General features: G+C 37.8%; 1 protein-coding gene across 1 annotated transcript; it reads right to left on the reverse strand.

Moving 5' to 3' along the window:
- LOC111861885 (serine/threonine-protein kinase pim-3) lies at positions 1–21909 on the reverse strand. The gene is made up of 7 exons (XM_023846831.2): positions 21516–21909; positions 15233–15342; positions 12160–12207; positions 8472–8735; positions 8131–8230; positions 6776–6952; positions 1–4082 (listed from the first exon to the last, which is right to left on the reverse strand). The coding sequence occupies exons 1-7, from the start codon at positions 21598–21600 to the stop codon at positions 3871–3873; spliced, it is 996 nt and encodes a 331-aa protein (XP_023702599.1). The 5' UTR covers positions 21601–21909; the 3' UTR covers positions 1–3870.
- Between the last annotated feature and the right edge of the window lie 949 nt (positions 21910–22858).

Raw genomic sequence — 22858 nt, forward strand, 5'->3', positions numbered from 1 at the left:
TTTCTGAAGCTGAAGTTCTCCAAGCTCAGCTTACAAGCCATAAGTAACTTGCACACTTACTTAAGTGGCATGAGATGAGTCATACTTTAAAATATGAATTGCTGCAAGTTTATTATATTTTTAACACCATAACATCACTGTAAGTATACAATCTCTTATTTTATAGAGATATAGTGTTCAGAAATCACATATAATGAAATTCAAATGCAAGCAAGCCAACATCTGACATGGTACACTAATAGCATGAACATAAAAGTTAACACAGAAGCAGTTTCAACATGTCTTGGGGCAAGGATGAAACCAGAGACTGACAGATATAACATTATATCTATCACTCACATTCTTTCCATTTATTATGTAAGTTACACTGATTTCTAAAGAAAAAGGAATAAAACACACTTCAAGATACAATAAGCACCATCAGTTGGCGCACAATTCAGCTGTGCTTTTAGAAAACAAACGGCCTCCTCTAGTCAAACATATTTCCCAGTGTATAAAAGCTCAAGGCCAGTAAGGTTCAGAAGAAAAAAAAACTTCACTCTCCAATATTCCACTATGAGTATACACTAATTCACTGTGTATGTTTTACTTATCCGATACTCTGATTTCCCCACAACTAAAACAACACCTGATAATATAACACTTTGATGTAGCAGAAACTATTGAAGGTGGAATCATGATGGAATTAAAGTAGTTGAGTGTACAAAATACTGTTTTATTCCTATTGGGTAACATGTGCTGAAAGTTTATAAGTATCTAGAGAGAGTGTCACTGCCTGCCACTACAAGATAGATAATGGTTACTTTTCAAGAAAACATTCCATAAGAATTGTAGTTTACAAGAGAGAATAGGTGGCAGCTGTATCAATTCAGTAATATACAGCACCTACAACATAATATGCTAGATGAAAAAAGAATATTACTGAAATAAATTATAATTCATCAATAATATGAGGTTTCATTTTGCAAAACTGCATCATAAAATAAATATAACAACAAAAACCATCAGCAATTATTTACAACCCACATCATTACTCTTCCATGAATTTTATAGCAATACAATACCTTTCAAATTGAAGCATCCAATATCAGACGAGAATAACACATAATTTCTTGATTTAATACTGGATAATTCAGCTCATGATTGCTGACCTTTAGACTTTCATGCCCAATGTCTGATATATGTTTTTAGGCCAATATAATGGATTTCAAATTATGGCTTGATTTGAAGCATGCTATGTCCATAGTATGAGATTATCTGATGTGCATTATTAAAAATAAATTTACTTTACAATTAAAATATAATATTTAAACATGTAACTATTTCAGAATTTAATTTAGAGAACTGTTCACCCCTCCCTAAGTTCCAGAGTTTTCATTCCTAGCTTAAAATCTTCCAGTAGCCATTTACCTGGCCCTTGTTTTTGTGACTCTTGAAAATTTCAACCATATAGCAGGAACAGGTCTGGAGGAAATATGCAATGAAGGAAAGGAAGGCTTTTGCACATTGTGCATTGCCTGATTGTGGTTATATAATTTCAAAATTAAAATCAACTTCTGGTTGGAAAATTTCTGAAAAATATTTCTGGCCATTTATGCAGGGCACAGAAAGTCTAATGTCCAAGTTTGCTATTTGTTTGTAAGTTAACATCTATGATGCTAGAATAAAGGATCTAAATCTTATACAACACAGATTTTGCAGCCTGGGGGGGGGGAAGTAAGAGTATCAGATCTCAAAAATATTACTATCTTTAGAACTACGACCACTAAAGCACTCTCTGAGCAGACTATTTATACGGGAGAAAAAAGTTGCTTGGGTGGTGGTACACTTCTGTAATTACTGGCCAGTCTGACCCTCCAGAATTTATTGCTGTATCTATACTATGTGGGAACTAAAGGAGGAAGAATAAATAAAATACAAGAACTATAACATGGAATTTCTCACTGTTGTTTGCTTGAAAGGAGGTGTGGTATCAACAGATGATGGGAGTCTGGAATCAGGAAACATGTCACCAATCATATATGTAACAGACTAAATGCACTTTGCTATATACGCTTCCTGCAGCACAATGCAGAATAAAATTACTTTAGCCAGCTTATGACCTGCTGAATCAGTCAGACCTTCAGTTTAAATATCTGGGTATGGTTATATGGTTAGACAGGGAGTAAAGGTTAATTCATGAATGTTTTATAAAGTAATTATTGCATTTGGTTTAATGGGTTCTCTGACTACCATAAGTAAATCAAATTTCTTGCTTAAATGATATCATCTTTCACAGTCACAAGGCAAGTGTCAGGTACTGAAGCTCCTGTAATTTCGACACACCCAGTATTCAATATGAACTGATTAATTTAAACCTGTTCATGATGGAGTCTATGTATTTGGTCCACTGCATTCCTTATTAAAGAAGGTCCATGTTCCATTCACAGAGACCAACCATACAGCTAAAATAGAAATATCCAAAGACCCAGGGGTGTAGAACCTTTTCATCATGTTAAATTACAGAAAAACTCAGGAGCTGCACTAATAGAGAGATAAACCTCATATCTGCACCTGCAGTTTTGATTCCTAACTTGAACCCTTCAATCATACACAGCATTTTGCTGTGGTAAAATACCGACCCAAGAATAATGTACACATTTAGACTTTATGCCAAGGACAATTATCAGTATAATATGCCCATATCATTTATTAAAATTAACACTGAAAATAATGTTAGCAAATATTATATAAACAAACAGCTATACACTGGAATACATGTTACATTTCATTTGATCTTGAAACTGTTATTAATACAGCACACACAAATCTCTTCCTATAGCACCATAGCTGTTCATATTAGAGAGGAAAAATGGCAGTGTCTTTTATGCAGTTCTAACAGCTCTGAATGTGAATGTATCATTTAGAGATCTTCAGTCATGGTCACAAGCAATTATATTCAATTATACACTGTAAAAACTCCTGCCAATGCTTATGTATGTAAGCCTGAAAAAACATGGATGCATCAAATACTGTACAGTATAATATATACATACAATCAAATTAATAGGCACTTGTCAAACAACATGGACATTCACAAAAGTGTTACTCCTTTTTAAATAATAAATGTTCAGCACATACTTGTGAATTAAAATAAAGTATGAAATCAAGCAAATCATCAATCACATCACAGAGTCACAATGCACCATGCTGTGTTGCAGTATACTGGTGTCTGGATAGATATACAAATAAATTATTAAAAACTGTGCAAATAAACATTGCCCTTGAATATGGCTGTGAAAATATGAAAATAAAGGAACTTCTAAAAAATCCAACTACTAATTAAATTTTAGTCACAAATACTAAGAGTTTCATTTTCTGTAATATATTTTCTACTACAGTGGTCACTGAAGAATGAATACTGTGCATCTGTGCGCGCTAATATGTTATGAATACCAAAGACACTTCAAGGTCAATATTTTAGACAATTACTTTATCCGATTCTTAATTTAAAAACTGTAAGTCAGCACACAAAACCTCATCTGAGCAACAAAGCATCATAATATAAATTAACATGACTCTGTAATAGATAATAATAAACAATATTATGCAGTTATATGACACTTTAGATTATGGAATTGAAGCAGAACTTCCAAGCCAAAATCCTTAAATGTGAGGTATTACACATTTACACAACCAGAGGTGAGGGATGTAGGAAGGGAAATGCCAATTATTATTTTGTCAAGGTGGGAGCTCAAGCAAAAAATTCATTCATCACAGCCAATGTGGGTCAGTGCCAATTTGAGGCCTATCCCATTGAGTATCTCTCCCTAAATGACATTCTATGATTTAATACTAAAATTAAGTCTACAGCTAGTGAATACAGTGTGGTCAAATGCTTTCTTGGGAAGATGTGGAAGCCTGGTCCAGGGAATGCTGATCTAGAGAGTTTCGCCTAGCAGGACAAACACAATTCAATGCCTCTGTGTTGCTGGCACATGAATCTAAATTACAGTTCATCCATGCATGCTGTAGGATGTCTTCCAGACGTAGGCGGTCACTTGGATGAATCTTCAGACATTTTTGTATCAAATCTTGACAATCTGGAACATTATTTGCAGACTTTGTAACACAAAAACTAATGCCTACAATATAACTCAAACATCTGAAGGGGTGGTTCACAGTTGACCTGGACTTCAATCTTTTTACAAATTCAATATACATGCCAGAATCATATTTTCACTCCTCTTCAAGATATTCTACCCTTACATTAACACATTTTTTCCAGCATCTTGGCAAGTTACCAATGTTAGCAGCAAAAAAGGTCCTATCCTGATTTTGCAGCAAGTTCAGAACATCACATTTGAATTAATCTTCAGTCTGAAATAGCTGTCCTCTTTACGCACACCTTCATTAGTCCAAAAAGATGAAACTCACTGGGGGCTAAGACAGGGCTATAAGCAGGATGGTTCATCATTTCCCTGCCCATTGTTACCAATGTCACCTTCATGAAACCTACCATATGTCAATAAGTGTTGCCATGCAGCAGGAGGGTCTCCTTTGACAGTTTCCCCATGTCTTTTCTTCCAAATGGCTTGACACATGCTATGGTGATGCAAGTTACTGTAGTACTGTGGACTACATGTTACACCACATGGAAAAAAATCAACACAAATCATTCCATGATCTTCCCAACTGGCAACTGTGTCTTGAACTTTCTGGGTGGTGGAGATCCCTCATGATGCCATTAAATGCTGAACCGCTTTGACTCTGAGTGAAGAAGTGCACTCACGTCTCATCACAGGTCACTACTTGCTCCAGGAATGTTTCCTTCCATTTGAAACTGGTGTACATGTTCAGCAGGAAAAGAAACACACTGCACCTTCTAGTCAAACATTAACATCTTCAGAACCCACTGGGAACACACTTCCTTATTACATCACTTCCAACATTTAAACACTTAGGCCACTGCTGGATGCAACATCATGTACTGTAAGGGCAGCCACAACACCAACCGCGTCACGAAAAGCATCAAGACATGAGACAAAGGACGCAGTCTTGCTTCATTCGTGACTGGTAAGCATCATGACTCAGACTGGTGTGCGGCAGTTTTCATAATCTCATTCGATTCAACTGTGCTCCTTTCTTTGCGACATGTCGCAGACATGCCGGTGTGTGGCCAACCTAATTCTCCAGTCTCATAGTATCAGCTCTTCAATGCAGTGAATGCTCACATCACATAAAGCTGCTGACTGAATATGGGCATACGGTAGGCTCCACGCTTCATTACCACCTTCTGAAAATTTTACAGTAGCAATCACAGACACTTGCACATGACAAGGCCTCTTCCCCATTCTTTGCATTTAAGCCATGACGAACTTCTGCTAGTTTAACTTTCTCTTTCATTATAAATCTGATGATACAGTACTATCTACACTATGAGCCACAGGGTAGGATGCTATTTTGTACAAACTCCAATGTGACGAAGGAGGACACATGGCCACCTGCCAGGCAGTGAATGCAGTGCTGCCATCAATTATCCATAAAAAAAAATATTTTTCTGGAGCCCAAGTCTTTGAAAAAAAAAAAACAAAGTTCATGTTGACCCTGAACCACCCTCATACATTCTATTAAGCAGTCAATCGATTTGGCAGTGCCCTTAACAAAACTCAGTGAACACAGCCAGGTACAACTGATATGGGCGCCAGAATATAGGGAAATTCAGGACGATGAGATTTCCAATCAGCTGGCATCCATTATCACGATGTGAACTGGCATGCAGTATCTCAGAGAGAACTGCCATGTGGGCAATCGACAAAACCCATATTGCGACTTGAGAGCTTCAAATCTCAGGTTTCTTCGCACCAATCTCATTCAAACTTGGCGGGTGTATAGAATCATCTATTGGGAACGTAATGAAGCATCATTCATTTCAATGGCTGCATTCTTCTGCCCTCTAGCTTATGAAATGTAAAAGGTTGTATCTGCACAGTGAGGCACGTGCTCTGTGGTCATGTGGCATGGGTATTTCACAGGGTTAGTAAATATGGCTTCATATAGTGCATGGTGCTTTCTATAATAGTTTTAAATAAAGTTGTGGACTTTGATCAACATGTGACATAGTGATAAGACTAGGATAGTGAATTATGTACTTTTCTGGCCTGATTTAATGGACTTTTCCCCTGTGAAAAAACTGAATTCAACATTTTTGCAACTTCTGATGCCTGTTCCCTGTCTGAGGTAAGATTTGTTACATTTTATCACAAATTTTCATACTTTGCACTTAAATTATTTATAAAAGAATTATTCAAAAATAATTCGGCATAGAGGGTACTGAGAGTTACTTAACATACTTGCAGTGAAAGGGTTAAACAGGGATTACTGAATAGTCCTACCTGAAAAAGGTGCCTTGACAATGATAAAACAGCATCATATACCCTCTGTAACTGTGAGGTCCTAGCTGAATTAAGATTTTGTTACCTGGAAGTCACTCCATGAAGCCACATAACTATCAAAAGGCCCCATCAGGCAAGTACTGTGCTTCATTCAAAGTGTGGAATGTATAACGATTTAATCTTAGGAAGGGAATTCACAACAGGTGATAGTTATGATAAAGAAGTCATTAATGTCCACACCTCAATGCAAATCAAATCCAAGCCAAACTAATGTAATGTATTCTAATAATTTCACACACAAGTTAATGAATATACTACGGGAAGGACCTCCAGTGACGGTACTATCTAACATATGGCCTATAAAGTGTAGAGAACATGTACAAAATACCAAACGAACATACCATTTGAAAGTCTTGTACGAAAATGAATAGCTGCTTGCACGATTTCTTCATCCTGTTCAAATGGGACATCTCCACAAACCATTCCATATAGTAAAATTCCAAGGGACCACACAGTTGCACTGCGACCATGATAACGGTTATATTGGATCCATTCTGGGGGTGCATATACACGTGTTCCTAAATGCATATGCATACAAATTAAAACCACATATTTCTGCTGCTGTAACAGCACTTGTGTTACACAACACAATTTATTCAACACATAACTTCCTCCAAGCAACAGGTCAGTACCAGTGTTTGACAAGACTACAAACACATATGAACTTATTATTTATTACTTTATTTGATTTCAACAACAATGGTAACTAGAAATAAGCCTAATATTTTACTTGTTATTTCATTTCATCTTCCTCCTGACTCATACACATGCAGCTGCCACAGAGCGGCAAGACCATGAATAATTGTGAATGGTGTAGTGATAGAATGATCAAACAGAAAGTAGTGACTGGAGCTTGATTCCTTTGGGTTGCTGTTGTATCTGATGGATATATCTGTCTGTGTGTGTGTGGGGCACCCACGTCAGTGTTTGTTAATCAATAACAGAAATGCTCAACAGACATCTGCATAGGGCAGTGGATAATATTCCAGTGGCACAGCTGCTGCATGCTGACTCAGAATAAAGGGATTTGTACTGGTGTGACATGGCAGTACTACGGCAGCTTGAACACTTACTACTGCAATAGTGCAATACTGAAAAATTTAACTTCTTACCTACAAAACCTAAGAATGCAATATTAAGGCTACTTTCTAGAAGCAATACAAAAAATCTTTTCAATCTAGCAAAGAGTAGTCAATCAAATTTAAATCCAACTTTTGGGAGGAATGTGATTATCAGGACCCAGATTTTGATGACATATCATCCTTTTTTCCTTGTATCCTATGCAATGCTCTTAAATATATAAATCTCAGATATGAGCTGCTGGTTACAGAAATGTAAATTGTATAGGTATTTTTTTTTTGTCATTTTTAGGTTTAAGGTCATTTTTTCATTTTGGGGGTAATTTTTTGGACTTTTAAGGGTATTTCTTGTCATTTTTGGCCATTTTAGGGAATTTTCCTTCATATTTTTTTCTGAAATGGGAATAATACGGAAGCAAAGTATTCTTTCTTTTCTCCTTTAGGTCATTTTTCTGGATTTTTTCGATCATTTTATAAGTAATTTTTTTAATATTTTCAGGTCATCAAAATCTGGGCCCTGGTGATTATACAATGAACAAATAAGTAGAGGAGTGCAAGTAAGCATAATTATAAATTACCACCTTTGGAACATCATCACATTTTATAGAGCTACTTACCATCAAAGTCAGTATAAATGCTGTCTTTCAAGTAAGTACCTGAGCCAAAATCAATTAATTTCAAAGAATGGGACTTCAAGTCAACAAGTATGTTTTCATCCTGAAATTAAAACACAACAGACTCAGTATCATATGATACTCTATGATACCATATGATATCTCTAAAGTTTAGTAAGGGTCATCAACATAACTGTTCATTAAATTCCACTTTCCAGAGTTGACCATTATTATATTACTATTAAATTTGTCATACTTCATAAAATCAAATTTCTTTGCACACCGAACATTTCAGCGTAACTGTACACCCATGTATGTACCAACACAAAATGCTCAGCACTAACCTTGATATCTCTGTGAATCACACCAGCATTATGACACTGTATAACAGTCTCTACTACTTGTCTGAAGAAGCCACGAGCCACAGATTCCTTGAGGCAGATCTTCTCAGTAATGTAATCAAACAAGTCCTTAGCTTGATCTGGACGTTCCATAACGATGATACAACTGTCTGAACGTTCATAATAATCCAGTAGTTTAATTACACCAGGAATGTGGGCCAGCTGTTTTAAGAGGCATACCTCCAATGGAATTTGCTGACTACCAACCTATAAATCATTGGATTCAATTAATGACATAACATTCAACAGCATAACTAAGTTATGGTTTAATGATGCAGTCAGTGGCTCAGACTATATATAGTGTTTATGGTACAATGATCAATGAATGAACTGGAAAAGATGTGTAAGAAGTGGTTGTGGTCTACTCTGAGGTAATATCTTGGCTTTTGTCTGGACAGACTGAAGAAAGTAGGCTATTCCATGTTAAATCAGCACATATTAGGGATAGAATTTTCATGACCACCTTTAAATTTTCCTCATTTTGATTCACTAAAATGCTTGTAACTCTGGTTCTAATCAATATAGCTCATTCATGTATTAAATGAAACTCATAAGCAGAGCTTTCATTTCCAATGACACACTATTTTACAGCATAATTCGAGTAACATTCTGACCTTTGTGCCTGATCTTAGGTAATAACATTCTGTCATATTTATGCAAGACTTTCCAAAATACTTAAGTCATCAGTGCAATACATCATTAGAAGATATCATGCTGGTCCATGAAAGTGATAAGAAGATATGTTTTTATAGCTGCTGGCAGTATGTTTAGACATGATGAGTCCTGCTGTAACCTCTACAGATATGACACAGGCACCCATAACTCACACAGCTTTTTAGTTCATATCTGATGATAGCAGAGTTAAGTTGTATTTCCTTGTCTGACAAATTCTGAAGAGGTCTGGTCATATGCAAAATTAGCTTTCCTTCTTGCCAAGTTTAAAATGTCTGCAAGTCCCACAAATGTCAAAGAGCTTATTGTTTTAAAACAGTGCTGTAATTCCATGAAAGTCACAGTGCACATTCCAAGAAAAACCTGACACATGTGTTGGAATGGATGATAAAAAAATGCTCCTAGTATCAAAAACTGACAAGAAAATTGTCACAACAATCTGGAAAGACAGACATACAGAACACACCAGTAAGAAAATAAAAATGAGCCAGCAAAAAAGAACACGACTAGTGCTGTTTCTTTTACTTTCATTATGTAGCTGCCTTCTGAGAAATGGAAGAAATCTGTAGGCCTATTTCTATTGAGACTTGTGCTTTTGGATTTAGTGATTTAGTGTTAGCAGCAAAATTGGTAATGTTCCCACTACACTAAAGAACTGGACCAGAATTACCATGTACAATATAAAAGGATTTCTGGCCTGTATTCTAAATATGGGGATTATCAAAAAGCCAACCATTGCATCATACTGGTCCACCTTCTGTTCCCAAGCGACCCCACAGTTTGGGAAAATGTTTACCAAGCATCACTTTCCTACTTGCTGTGCCTCTTCCACCTCGTCAACAACCCAGGATTGCCAGGGCCCGGAAAACCAGACTATGGTACCTGTGCAAGGTACCAACCTCATGTGGACCATGCAGACAGGGTACTAAGGCATCACTACACCCCTCATCAAGAAATCAGTGTGGGTGCGTACCAAAAACAAAACCTGTCTCATGCAGTATTTGCTCAACAAGCACTACCACTCCTGTGGAATCAAATTTTGGATGAGGTATGACTCGGTGTCCAACTACTGCCTGGGGTTTTTCACATACAGAGGGGCCAAGGTCTCAGGAAGACAAGGTCAACATCCAAAAAAATGCCGAGGTACACGATCATGAAAAAACTTCTTGAGATTGGAAGGTACCTCAACAAGTTGTCTTCATCAACAACTATTCCATGTCTGTTCCACTTGCCAGCCATGTCCATCAGCTAAGCACCTACATCACTAGAACTGTTACGAGGAATAGGAAACTTCTACCCCAGCAGTTCAAGAACAAATTTGCAGTTGAACAAAAAATGAAGATCTGGTCCCCTTCTGGCATGTGTTTTCTGCAAGAAGAAATCACAAAAAAAAAAAATCCTGCCATTCTTCTCTACAGCCATGCCACAGCCCAAGGAGGGGAAGCATGGAGAAGACATAGTGGAAATCCACAAATAAAACCAAAAATCACCATACCCTGTAACAAGTTCATGGGCAGCATCGACTCTTCAGACATGAAGCTGTACACTTATTTGGATGAAAGGTGGATAGTGCATTATTGCAAAAAGGTAGCTTTCAACATCGTAGCCAGGATGGTGTTGAACAGCTACATTCTCTACAAGGAAAAATACAGGGGGCCTGACAAACTGAAATCCAGGCACAACTACAATGTATCCCTAATCGAGAACTTGGGGGAGGAGTGGCTGGCACTGAAGGACAACGCTGGAGCAGAAGATCCTTGGAGACCACAAGGACTCAGAAAACTCCCTGAAAAGAAAGAGTTCCAAGGCACTGCCTGCATCACAAAGGAGAGTAGAGCCACAACAGTATACACCAGTTGCAATATGGGGCTGCATGGAGAAAGCTTCGCTAACTGCAAAAACTACACAAGCTTCACTCCCATGGTGAAAAGAGCCACCAGTGTCCATCAGACAGAATGACAGAATGGCCCCTGAAACACCCTGAACTTTGCAGGGAAAAGAAAAATCTGTTGCTCTACTGGGAACTGAACCCCAAATTCCTCATATGTGAAGCTTGTAAACTAGTCACTGAACTGGACAAAGTATCCTGACTCATCATGAACTGGCAGTAAAAGACAATAAATTTGCTGCATAAAGTAGCTTGAGGGATAACATTCAACTGGAACTTAGAGAAAATGCGACAGGCCACGCCATAGCTCAAGCGGTTAGTCGCTGGCTTCCCACCGTGGTGGCCCGGGTTTGACCCCGGGTCTGGTCAAGTGGGATTTGTGGTGGACAAAGTGGCACTGGGGCGGGGTTTCTCCAAATACTTTGGTTTCCCTTGCCAATCTTCATTCCACCAAATTCTCCATCATCATAATCACCTGGGACAGGCTACAACAGGCCAATCAGTGGCTGCCATGCCAAATGGACCCAATTGGACTCCACCCTAAGCGAATTTAAAAGAATTTTTAGAGAAAAAGCATGTGGGAATATGGACTGGATTTATCTGGATCAGGATACAGTCCAATGACAGTTTTTTGAGTGATAATGACCCTTCACTTTCCATAAAACACAGAAGATTTTACTAGCTGAGTAATCATTAGCTTCCAACAGACTCTGCTCCATAAATTAGTTCACATTAACAACATGACATCCACATAACACTATTCTCCACATAGTCAATCCCAGATTTACACTACACTATACTACACATTCTGTTAGAAACAAAGGGGGGAGGCCAAAGTCTTGCATTATGTCATGACCAGCGACATTTTAATGGGACCGACTTGTGATAAATATCAGGGAACACAGTCAAAGCTAGTGAGATCATCCCTGGATTATACGCAACCACCAGTCTACTCTGTAACTCCTACAGCATTAGATATTTACAGCATTTATTCTTCATTATCTTGCGAAATTAAAAGACTAACAATAATGAGTATATCATAATAAATTCCACCCAAGATGGTTTACTTACCTCTATCCAATCGGTTATCTTCTGTTTTGCAATTTGCTTTATTGCTACCTAAAAGAGAAAAAAAAATTATGTACCCAACTGCACAATGAACTTAATATGGTTTGAAAACATTTTCATGGCTGCAGTGATCCAAAATCACTTTCAAGACATGCACATAAAAGCAAGTTTCTGACGTTGAAAAGAGCACAGAAAACGATTTCATCATATCTGGAGACTGAATTCTTAAACTCCTGCACTCATCTACATGCATGCTACTCTTTCTACTTTCCTGCTTGTTCCTCACTGCAAGAACAAAACCGTTTCTTTGGACAACACAAACACACAAAAGAAAGTTGTTCATCCTTAGACATAAAAAAAGTATATTTAAATTCATTCCTTACTAATTAAACTCTTGTCAAAGAAAATTAACTTATCTTCTACTATGGTATGTACCTGCAGTCAAACCTTTGAAGAATATGCAAAATTATTTATATATAAGATAAATAAAAATAGCCTAAACAGAGTACAAAAGTTACATGAATATTCTCTCACTTCCTTTCCTCTATTACACAAGTATACTTAAGCCTTCTTAATTTTATATACTTGATATTTCCTTCTATGTTCCATTATTCTGAGATAATACAAGTGTGTATATCTGATGACCATTCTAATATGACTTCTGCAACTTTGTCATGAGTGAACACACTGGAGAACCTATCTTTCTTTTAAAATATTTATTCTGATTCCATTATATTACAATTTGTTATTCCAACTCCTCTTGCTTCCTTCATACAGTTATGAATATATATATATATATATATATATATATATAATAAGAAAAGAAGTTGGGCGCAATTGACAAAGGGAAACACGGTGATTCAAAGCTAGTTTATTCCAGGAGTTTGGTGTTCCTGAAGGAACAATACACGGTTTGATGAAAGAAGACGACAAACTATAATTATTTTTTGATCAAGTGGATGATAAAATTGGTTCTGATTGGAAATAAGCCACATGTAGTGATGTAAGTGAAGCTGATGAATGTTTGTATACATCAGATTATTTTAAAAACACCAATTAAATAAAGCATGCATTTAAACCTAAATATATCATTCTTTGCTGTAATTTGATACTAAATTTGTTACAAACAAAAACTTTCATGTTAAAAAATTCTCGCCAATTTTCCCAAAATAGTGGTGGTTGCCAGTAGCACGGTCTTCATTCTGTCTAATGACACCCACATAATAACGGAGTTTCACAGTATAAGTAGAATGACCAAGTCAAGAAGTATGAGATAGGCAAGGCATGTAGCATGTATGGGAGAGAGGCAAAAAATTAATATTAGGTTTCGGTGAGTAAGCCAGAAGGAAAAAAGAGATCACTAGGAAGATCCAGATGTAGGTAAGAAGGGAACACACATCACAAGACACGGTTTACACAGAAAATAAGAAAAACAACCCCATAGTGAATGAACCACACGCAAGTTTTAATTAAGACACATAAGATGAATAATCTTAACAAGTTTTAGTGTGTATAAATTTATTATAGTTGACAAATACGCACTTTTTAAATACTTTTATAAAGACATATAAAGGCAAGCAATGCAATAGATTAGCGTAATTAGGGCACCTGATGATGGCCGAAACATGTCGTGAAGTAACAGGTGAAACTGAGTGCACTACAAGACGGCCACTGTATACATATTGTAGGTAAGAGGATAATATTAAGATGGCTTTTAGAGAAATTCAAAGGGGCAGTATGGACTGGGTTCATCTGGCTCATGACATGGACCAGTGGAGGGCTCTTGTGAACACACTAATGAGCCTTCAGGTTGTTCGGAAACTGAGTAGCTGAGCAACAGGTAGCTTCCCAAGAAGTGCTTGGCTCATGTAGTCAGTCAATTAGTTACATGCATGTCTCTTTGACAATTCATGACATACAGTACAAGGCTTCAATGGCAGTCTCGCACGGGTAGAAAACATTAAAAGGGCCAACCAATAATTCAAACTCTATATCTGTAAGAAAGCAATGTGTCAAATTCAGAAACCACACTGATCTCATTTTGCTGCTTGTAAGAGTTAAGTAGTGCCAGTTAACATTCCACTGTATGCATTTAAGCTCTTTGAATTCACCACTTAGTATGACTCTCCCCTTGATCTTGACTCATTGCTCCAATACATACGATGGGGTACCCAAAAGAAACTGAACTAATTTTTTTTGTGGGCAGAGCTTTTGTAGTACCACATTTTGCCACTATGAACGCATAGAGCTAACATTCCTGAGTCGATAAGCCGACTACCGTTACTTCAGAAGGTAAGGACTAGTTTCAGCAGAGTTTATAGTGACAACTGTTTTGTGTGATCGTCGTTTCTGCAATGGCTGATTTTCATGAACAGCGTGCGGCGGCGAAATTCTGCTTTTTGCTCGGGAAAAGTGGAACAGAAACCCTTGAAATGTTAAAAACAGCGTACAAGTACGATGTTATGGGGAAAACTCAAGTGTTTGAGTGGTTTTCCCGTTTCAAAAATGGTGAAATGTCAATTGATGACAAACCTCGTTCTGGTCGTCCTTCCACGGCCCAAACACATGAAAATGTTGAAAAAATTCATGAAATCATCAAGGAAGATCAACGATGGACCATTGAAGAAATTGTGGAGCTGTCGGGAGTGACTTGGAGCGAAGCGGCCAGATTTGTGGCAGTCGGGTGACTGATTTTTTTCCATCATGACAATGCCCCTGCTCACACTGCCCTGCCTGTACAATTCTTGACCAAAAATGGTATGACCCCTGTTCCTCACCCGACCTTGCCCCGTGTGACTTCTTTTTGTTTCCTCGAATGAAAAGAGACATGAAAGGAAAAAACGACGGAGGCGCTGTCAAGCATCTCAAAAGATGAATTTAGACAATGTTTTGAAAAATGGAATAAAAGACTAGACAAGTGTATTAGTGTAAGTGGAGAGTACTTTGAAGGGGATTGAAGGTTTGTGCTTAAAATTTGAATAAATAAGTTTAAAAAAAAATAAGTTCGGTTTCTTTTGGGTACCCCCTCGTACATACCCAAACAGCATGCATTATTTTATTAAGGTTCACTACTCACCAACACTCCATCACAAATACGGACACCTGAATAAACAGTTCCGAAACCACCTTTCCCAAGGATATTTCCAACACGATAAGATCTTTCAAACGTATCAGACTGGTGATGTCCTTTGAAAAAAAAAGAAAATAAATTAAGTTAAGTAGAACTGAATAGTTTTCAAAACTTTACTACCAGTATAGGTCATCTTTAAACATACTCCATCTTACCATTCTGGAAATGCCACTGCAGATCTGAATGCAGGGTGCAGACTGTTTTTATTTCGTTTTTTGTCAATTACGGGGTCACCCCCACTGCCACCCAACAGTGAGACAAATATACTTCCAACAGAAGAAAGCAACCCTTGTTAAGCCAGTGAGAAAAGAAACAAAATAAGATAACAGAAAGTTACAACAGGGTAAGAGAATGAACCGCTTACTTCCTGCAAATTGTTGTATGCACAACTAGATTTATAGAAGTAGATGTAATGGCTAACACCTCTTTAAAGGAAACTATACTCAATAACTAAGGGAGATGTGAAAGTCCCATGGTTAATCTGCAAAACAGACAACTGGCTTTACTATACCCAGTAAAATGTTCTCAATGAAAGAAAGCCATTAACAGAGCATTATCTTATGCAGAAAACTCTACTATTACATGAAACTATAAAACACAACCTTTATTACAGTGTCATGTGTTTTAGTGACTTTAGACACAGGCTTGGCTCTGTGAGTCGATTTCTTGGATATGCACAAGGCAGAACTACAACTTACTATACCACTTTAAATCTTACTGTAACTCGAATACTTTGTAACTACAAATGATGACACTCCAAAGTGCCTCATGTACATGTATGTATGTATGTATATGTGTGTGTGTGTGTGTGTGTGTGTGTACGGGGTGGGCCATAAAATCTGGCCCTCCCATTGCGACCTTCAATGATCTATTGTGCTTCCTCTTCAGATTAACCCTTTATTAATCCTACATTTTGAATGAAGTGCCCTAAAATATTGTGGCTAACATACCAAATGAAAGTTCCATTTAAGAGCTTACAATTAGTACAAGTATGCACTTCCTACCTTCATTAGTATCAGTCATAAGCAATGTAGTCAATTACAGTGGAGGTAATGTTAAAGAAGACTTACAACTTCAACATGTAATAACTTTGAAATTAACTGACATGGGTATGAAGAATTTCATATTCATCACTTGCTTATCAGACTCTGCAAGCTTACAAAACTTCGTTGAAATTCAAGGGGATCATGTCAACTGTGTTGATCTGACACTGAATAACCCAACAGGTACAAGTGTAATATCACAAAATTAATATGACTTTGTGAATTACTGTCCTGTTACACACACAGTTTGAGATTCTCATCAAGACCGCACTATATTCTGAGATGTGACACAGTACATTCTGGTAGATATATACTATATAATGACATTCTGGAGGAATGTGGTGCCTCCATATTCTACTCATCTACACTGAAAATGGAGGTAGCACATTACTCTGACACATCTGAAAATACCTACGAGACTAAAGTGTCACATCTCAGAAGATGGTGATCTTCATCTTGTTACACATTTTTTTTTCCAGTAAACAGGAATTATCTATGAATTTTTAAGGTTTTAGAAATTAAAATTAAAAATTGTTCAACAGGTCTGAAGAGTTTACCAGCTTTCATCTTACTCAGTCGCTACCTAGTACGAGTACTCTAACTGAGGCAGGCAGACCTCCACCATCTCTGATTCTGCCATTGGCATCATACCCCCTAGATAGGCAAGGTGTCTAAACACAACTAGAGAAAACGTATACATCCCCTATCTTGCGAACCATTGGAATACTATACCAGACATGCATATATCATGCTTATAAGATTCCCTGTTCTGCCAGAAAATGAACTGTCAACAGTGTAAGAATAATATGTTGTAGCATTTATAATTTTCTGGGACAGTTATTTACATTGTGTCATAAAAATCATTTCAATTTATTCTTGTTCATAATTATATCAATGAACACCAATGAACTGCTTTCTTAAACTTGCCTTGTCACTGACAGCTTGTCAACACTGTTTTACCACACACACACTTTGCAATGCTCCTATGTGCAGACTGACTAGACTTTTCAGTTATGACTGCCATATGCCCCTGGTTTGTGTGTTTCCTCCACAGCATGTGTTGTTGTCTTTACTAGTAACTGAAAATTAGGCTACGAATGTGAGGGGCATGCTGCCAAAACAAAACACCCTGGACAGTCATACATTTATGAACAATGGATGACACCCCGTGTGAGGTGAAATAAAATGCACCAAAATAACGTGGGTATAATAGAAACTTTAAAGTGATTTTACCTGGTTTTACCTTGAAAAGAGAAGTACAGTGTGTGATTTCAACACGGACTAAGACAGTGTAGCAGTTTTAACACAATTTAATAACAAATATCTGTAACATACCAAGACACCTGAAGATGGCCATTTGGGGCCGAAACATGTGGTGTCAAAGTGTATAATGTTATACTAAATTTAAAATTAAGTAGTGAATGAACAAGTGTTGCAATACTGACAGAAGATAAATACATGGACGTTAAGTCCACACATTTATTTGGAGTGGGGGCGGGGGTTCAAACAGTTGTGCACAAAGGCTGGTAGGTCCCCTCTCCCCTCGTCAAGGTTACACTTCCCAAGTAGCCCCTAGATGCAGCCTCAGTCTGACCAGGTACACCACCAATTATGCTCAGATTCTTTAGATCCTGTATACTACAACATTTACCCAGGTGTCCACCTTCCTAAGATGGCTGAAGCTTCAGAAACTTGCTTCTGGCCCAGATTAGGCAGTACAACCACGTGTGGTCTCCTATCTAGAACCTAGCAGAGTTGGCTAGGCAGTCATAACAGGCCTTCATTCTGTGGCTGGCCACCGTCAGATGTTGATGGGCATAATGACAGATGTCAAGCAGTCATTCATCAGGTTTGCCACACAATCTTTAAAAGAGTGCTCCTTGTCTGGGGGAGCTCCAAACAGCAGGTCACAGGGCAGACATAGCACCCTTCCAAACACCATGCTGATGGGCATTGTGCCTGTGATATCATGGATGGATGCTCACTAGGATGGGGGGATAGCTTCTTATCTCAAGTCTAGATCCTTCCTCCAAATGAGAAGTGGCCTCCAAAATATGCAGCATGCATATTGCTGTATCCTGATAAACATCAACCTTACACATCTCCAATCAGAGATGCGTGGCTTTTGATTTTCCTTCAGGAGGACATCAGGGACATCATGACAGATCAAAGTACATGACACAATCAAATCTATTAGCAGGATGGATACTGGTGTGAAACTCAGACCTATTCTAAGGGAAGAATATTCACTGCAGGTTTCTGAAAACAAAAAGTGCTCTGAAAAATATTCAGGCCAGGTGAAAGGGCCAAGATAATGAAAATTACATAACAAGGAACTTCCTAGTTTGTAGTCATCAAGGGATATTTTTAGTGTGATCAAATCTAGGAAGAGAAAACAATATGGGTATGTACAGAGAGTTTAAACAAGTAGGAAAAAAAGCAACACTCATGAGTCATTCACACAACCAACAAATATATTCTGATCAGTATGGTGGTGACTGCAAGTTCTGCTTACTCATTTCATATCATTACAAGGTCTGAATTCTTTACTCCTAGAAGTGTGAGAAGTCATATCCTTCATAAGCAAGAAAACTTACACTCATAATTATCCACAAGAATAAGTTCCCACAAAGTTCCATCTACCAAAGCCTGTCAAAAAGTGGTGAACAACAGGTTTTGCTCATAAGAGAAAGAGACAATCTAAGAGGAACAAGCTAAGCTAATTCATTGTTTCTCAAACTGTGAGTCATAAGCCCCAAGGAGGTCTCAAGAGTTCTCAATAATTCTTTAAAATACAGCTCTACCTAGTTCCAGTAGATCAGCAAGACTTAATGCAGGTGCTTTTGGCAAATGTATCTGCAGCTAGTGAATCAATTCACAAACATTTCTGTGCCAATACACGGGTATCTTATAGCTTACTCTAAGTGCAGAGAGGCTGTAAAGCTACTTAGGTTCCTGCAGTCACCATACAGCTTGACACAGACCTGCAATAATGTGCAAAACTGCAATTTTCACTAACCAGCTGAGATGGTGGGTCAAGCAAATTTAGAAATATTTCAGGGGGTTGCTGTCACAAAGTTTGAGAACCTCTGCACTACCAGATAAAAAACGTTCATGACTTTCAAATACAGCTAAAATTCATTTCCCAGAAATTTAAAAGGTTTGGAACAAGAAATCAGCAGTTCATTGGGTTCTGCATTCAGAGACACAAGACAAATTAAATTAAATGACCATTTATGAGTTTAAATAATCACAATTCAACAAAAATTCACCTTTGTAACTGGATGCTGCAAAATATGCATGAAAGAGTCATGGATCCACAGCTGCTGTTCATAACTGATGAGATCCAAATACCAAATTCAGGGCAAAGAAAATCCTCATGCCATTCAACAGGTACCATTACACAGTATCAGTTAGGGTCTGGGGTGCTTAAAAAGTGTGTAGGAATATTTTTGTGCAAACTGTGAATCCCTTCTTTGACAATCAACAGCTGAATCGGTACTTCCACCAAGAAAACCCTGAAACCACACTGCCTCAGTTTCTTAGGATGAAATTCAGAACATGTGTAACAAACTTGTTTATGTGCTATAAGACATGCTCAATGGCAGAAGGGAGTCACTTCCAGTAGTTCTTACAGAATATGGTAACTCTGTGTCACATTTTAAAACAAATCAGTTATTAAGTTCAGTTTAAATAAAGACTGATATGACAGACAGCACCATATACAGGGAAACGCCCCACACAGTTACTCGTAGTCATGCAGTTAACTGCCACTGCACTATCAAAGGCAGAACATTTCCATTTTTGTAAAATGTATCAGATTCGTTCATTCATAATTGTTACAACAGTACCACTTGAACAAGTCACATCATTAAATTCATCATTCTTGAATTCCCTTGGTCCACTGCCTGAAGGATTAGAATTTGTCATCAATTAAGAATCACTCTTCAGAAATTTACCCAGAATTTTGGCCAAAAAACTAGAGATAATTTAAACACCTACACAAAAGTGGGAAAATAACATTAACTTTTACCAATCAGGAATTTTGAAGTCTATAGTATTATGGGATTGGCAGCCTATTTTAATTCAAGGCATAAGAACTGATCATACAGAAACAGGGACATACCCCAGTTCTAGAGGGCTGAACACCATATTCTAACTCAGGTATAACATACCTGCACTATTAAAATAAAATGTAACACTCACAAGAGCATCTTAAACAGCTAGGATGGGGACTGAATTCAAATGCATCCAGAGGTGGTTCTTGTGAACTCAGCAACAAACATTTGGGTTCCATGAAAAGCAGTAAATTTCTTGACCAGATAAGTACCTATCAACTTCTATAGGAATGATGTGCCCCAAGATGTATAGAAAGGTTATTCTGTATGAAATTGTGTTCTCGATGAGCACACATGTATACATACACTACTAAAAAGTGTTTTTGTTTTATTTACAACAGCATAAGAAAGAGCATTTTTCTGCTTATAAGTTCAGAGCAAATTAAGGCAACCTTCAGAACAGTGACAAGCGCATGTAAGATGCTGATACTGTGAAATGTTGGAGGCACAGATTACCCCCATAGTACCGGGTCTCTGGAGTTCCAACAAACAGTATGTATATAACAGTACCTGTAATTGCTGGCCATTCGAACCAAAGCACTAACCTAACCTCTTACAAATTGTTTTCAAATTCTGGGATATATAACCACAGACACCTTCTGGACTTCTCAAATACCAAAACCTCTGACTCAAATTTCGCACTGTCTTAACTACATATGCACCAACGAGAGCTGGTATTACAAAATCGACGCTATGTAGTATCAGAACAACAACGTTATAAGTATAGGGTACCTCGTTTTGATGGAGCAGAAAATAAAACGAAATGGTCATATTTAATATCACGTGAACATATTATTCCCATTAACGTTGATCTAATATGCATTAGTGAGAAATGATTAAGATTAACTGTGCAATCTTTGCCCTATAATAATGCTATGTTCCAGTTGACTGCACTCACCTCTCAACGTAATGCCAAAATTAACTTCATCACACCCTTCTCATTTAATCACTAGGGCCTTTAAAACGAATGTAACAAAAGCAACAAACGGTTAACGATACGAAAAAGTACTCGATAACACTGCATGTGCATTTCCTTAAATCGTGACGTGCGAATTCCAGGAATCTTACCTTGCCTTTCCTTCTCAGAATGTATGTGCGAACCACTTTCCAAAATACTCGAAATAGACCTCCCTAGATTGGAAACTTCCATCATTGTAAATTCAAAGTATACTGTTTATATTCTGACATTAAACACCAACAACTTAAAGCAATCAATCAACTGGGAGTCATCTACTATTCTTACAAACACAAGGAGATACAACGTATCACACCGCCCACGATTACTTCTTAATACTTTCCCAAGTATAAAATCTTCCGGTGCTGTTCAATATTCCACAGCGAAATTAATATAAATACAGAGCCAAGAAAATACTGCAATTTACGTATAAGTAACAACTGGATAAAAGTCAATTGCAAAACACTTTCTTCTCGCACAACACACCAAACTCCTACCACTAAGACGATTGAGACTGAGGTCAGAGTGAACCACGGATCACGAAGATAAAAACTACACGCTCCTATATATCACGGATCACTACGTACGTATGCGAGCAACATTCAGAACACTATGTCTATTGAGGAAAGCAGTCTTCTGGGATTTTGCACCGTGTATATGTGGTGTTAACCGACGTTTCGGAGGAACGTATCGCCTCCATCTTCAGGGTAGAAGAAAAAATATATAAGAAATCTGCAAGCAAAGAGACCGTGAGAACCGGTANGAAGGCCTCAAATCTTACACTATATCTATTGCAGGAAGGCATTGATTGGATCTGGATTGATCTGGATCAGGATAAGGGCTGGTGGAGGGCTCTTGTGAACACGGTAATCAACCGTCTTACTTACTTGCTTATTCATGGAGCTGAGCCCTTCTGGAGAAGCCGCCAATTCTGCAGCTACTCAAGAATTTCCCAGCATTTTATGGAACCCGAAGGTTCATCACCGTGTTCACAAGAGCCCTCCACTGGTCCCTATCCTTGGTGTCGAGCCTCAGCTGGGGCTCATGATCAGATGTTTTCTTCTTTGTGAAAGTTGCTGTCCTGTCCACTTGGGGCGCCCTCTCTGACGAGAGGTCGGGTCTGTCATTTGTAAGTCTTAGTCCATTGTCAGTATTGACATATATTTACAATTTAATTCTAGTCTTAATTCCTATTTCTATGTACAATAATTACAAGGCCTCTGTCAATCCAGGCTTTGTACAGCAGATTTTGCCCTATTTCTAGTAGTAATCGCTACCACGGCAGTCTAGTCACTTGAACGGTGGTATGCCTGACAGCCGCCAAGTTTAGCCTCTTATACTTTCTGTGGAGGGCTTCGCTTTGTCCGATGTTGCGAACATTCTCATTATCATGATTCTGTATGACCTCTGCTTGTTGCCTGCATAATTTTGTTATAAAGTCATATACGTACGGGAT

The sequence above is a fragment of the Cryptotermes secundus genome, unplaced genomic scaffold, assembly GCF_002891405.2.
Source record: "Cryptotermes secundus unplaced genomic scaffold, Csec_1.0 scaffold2444, whole genome shotgun sequence".
NCBI classification, from domain to species: domain Eukaryota; kingdom Metazoa; phylum Arthropoda; class Insecta; order Blattodea; family Kalotermitidae; genus Cryptotermes; species Cryptotermes secundus.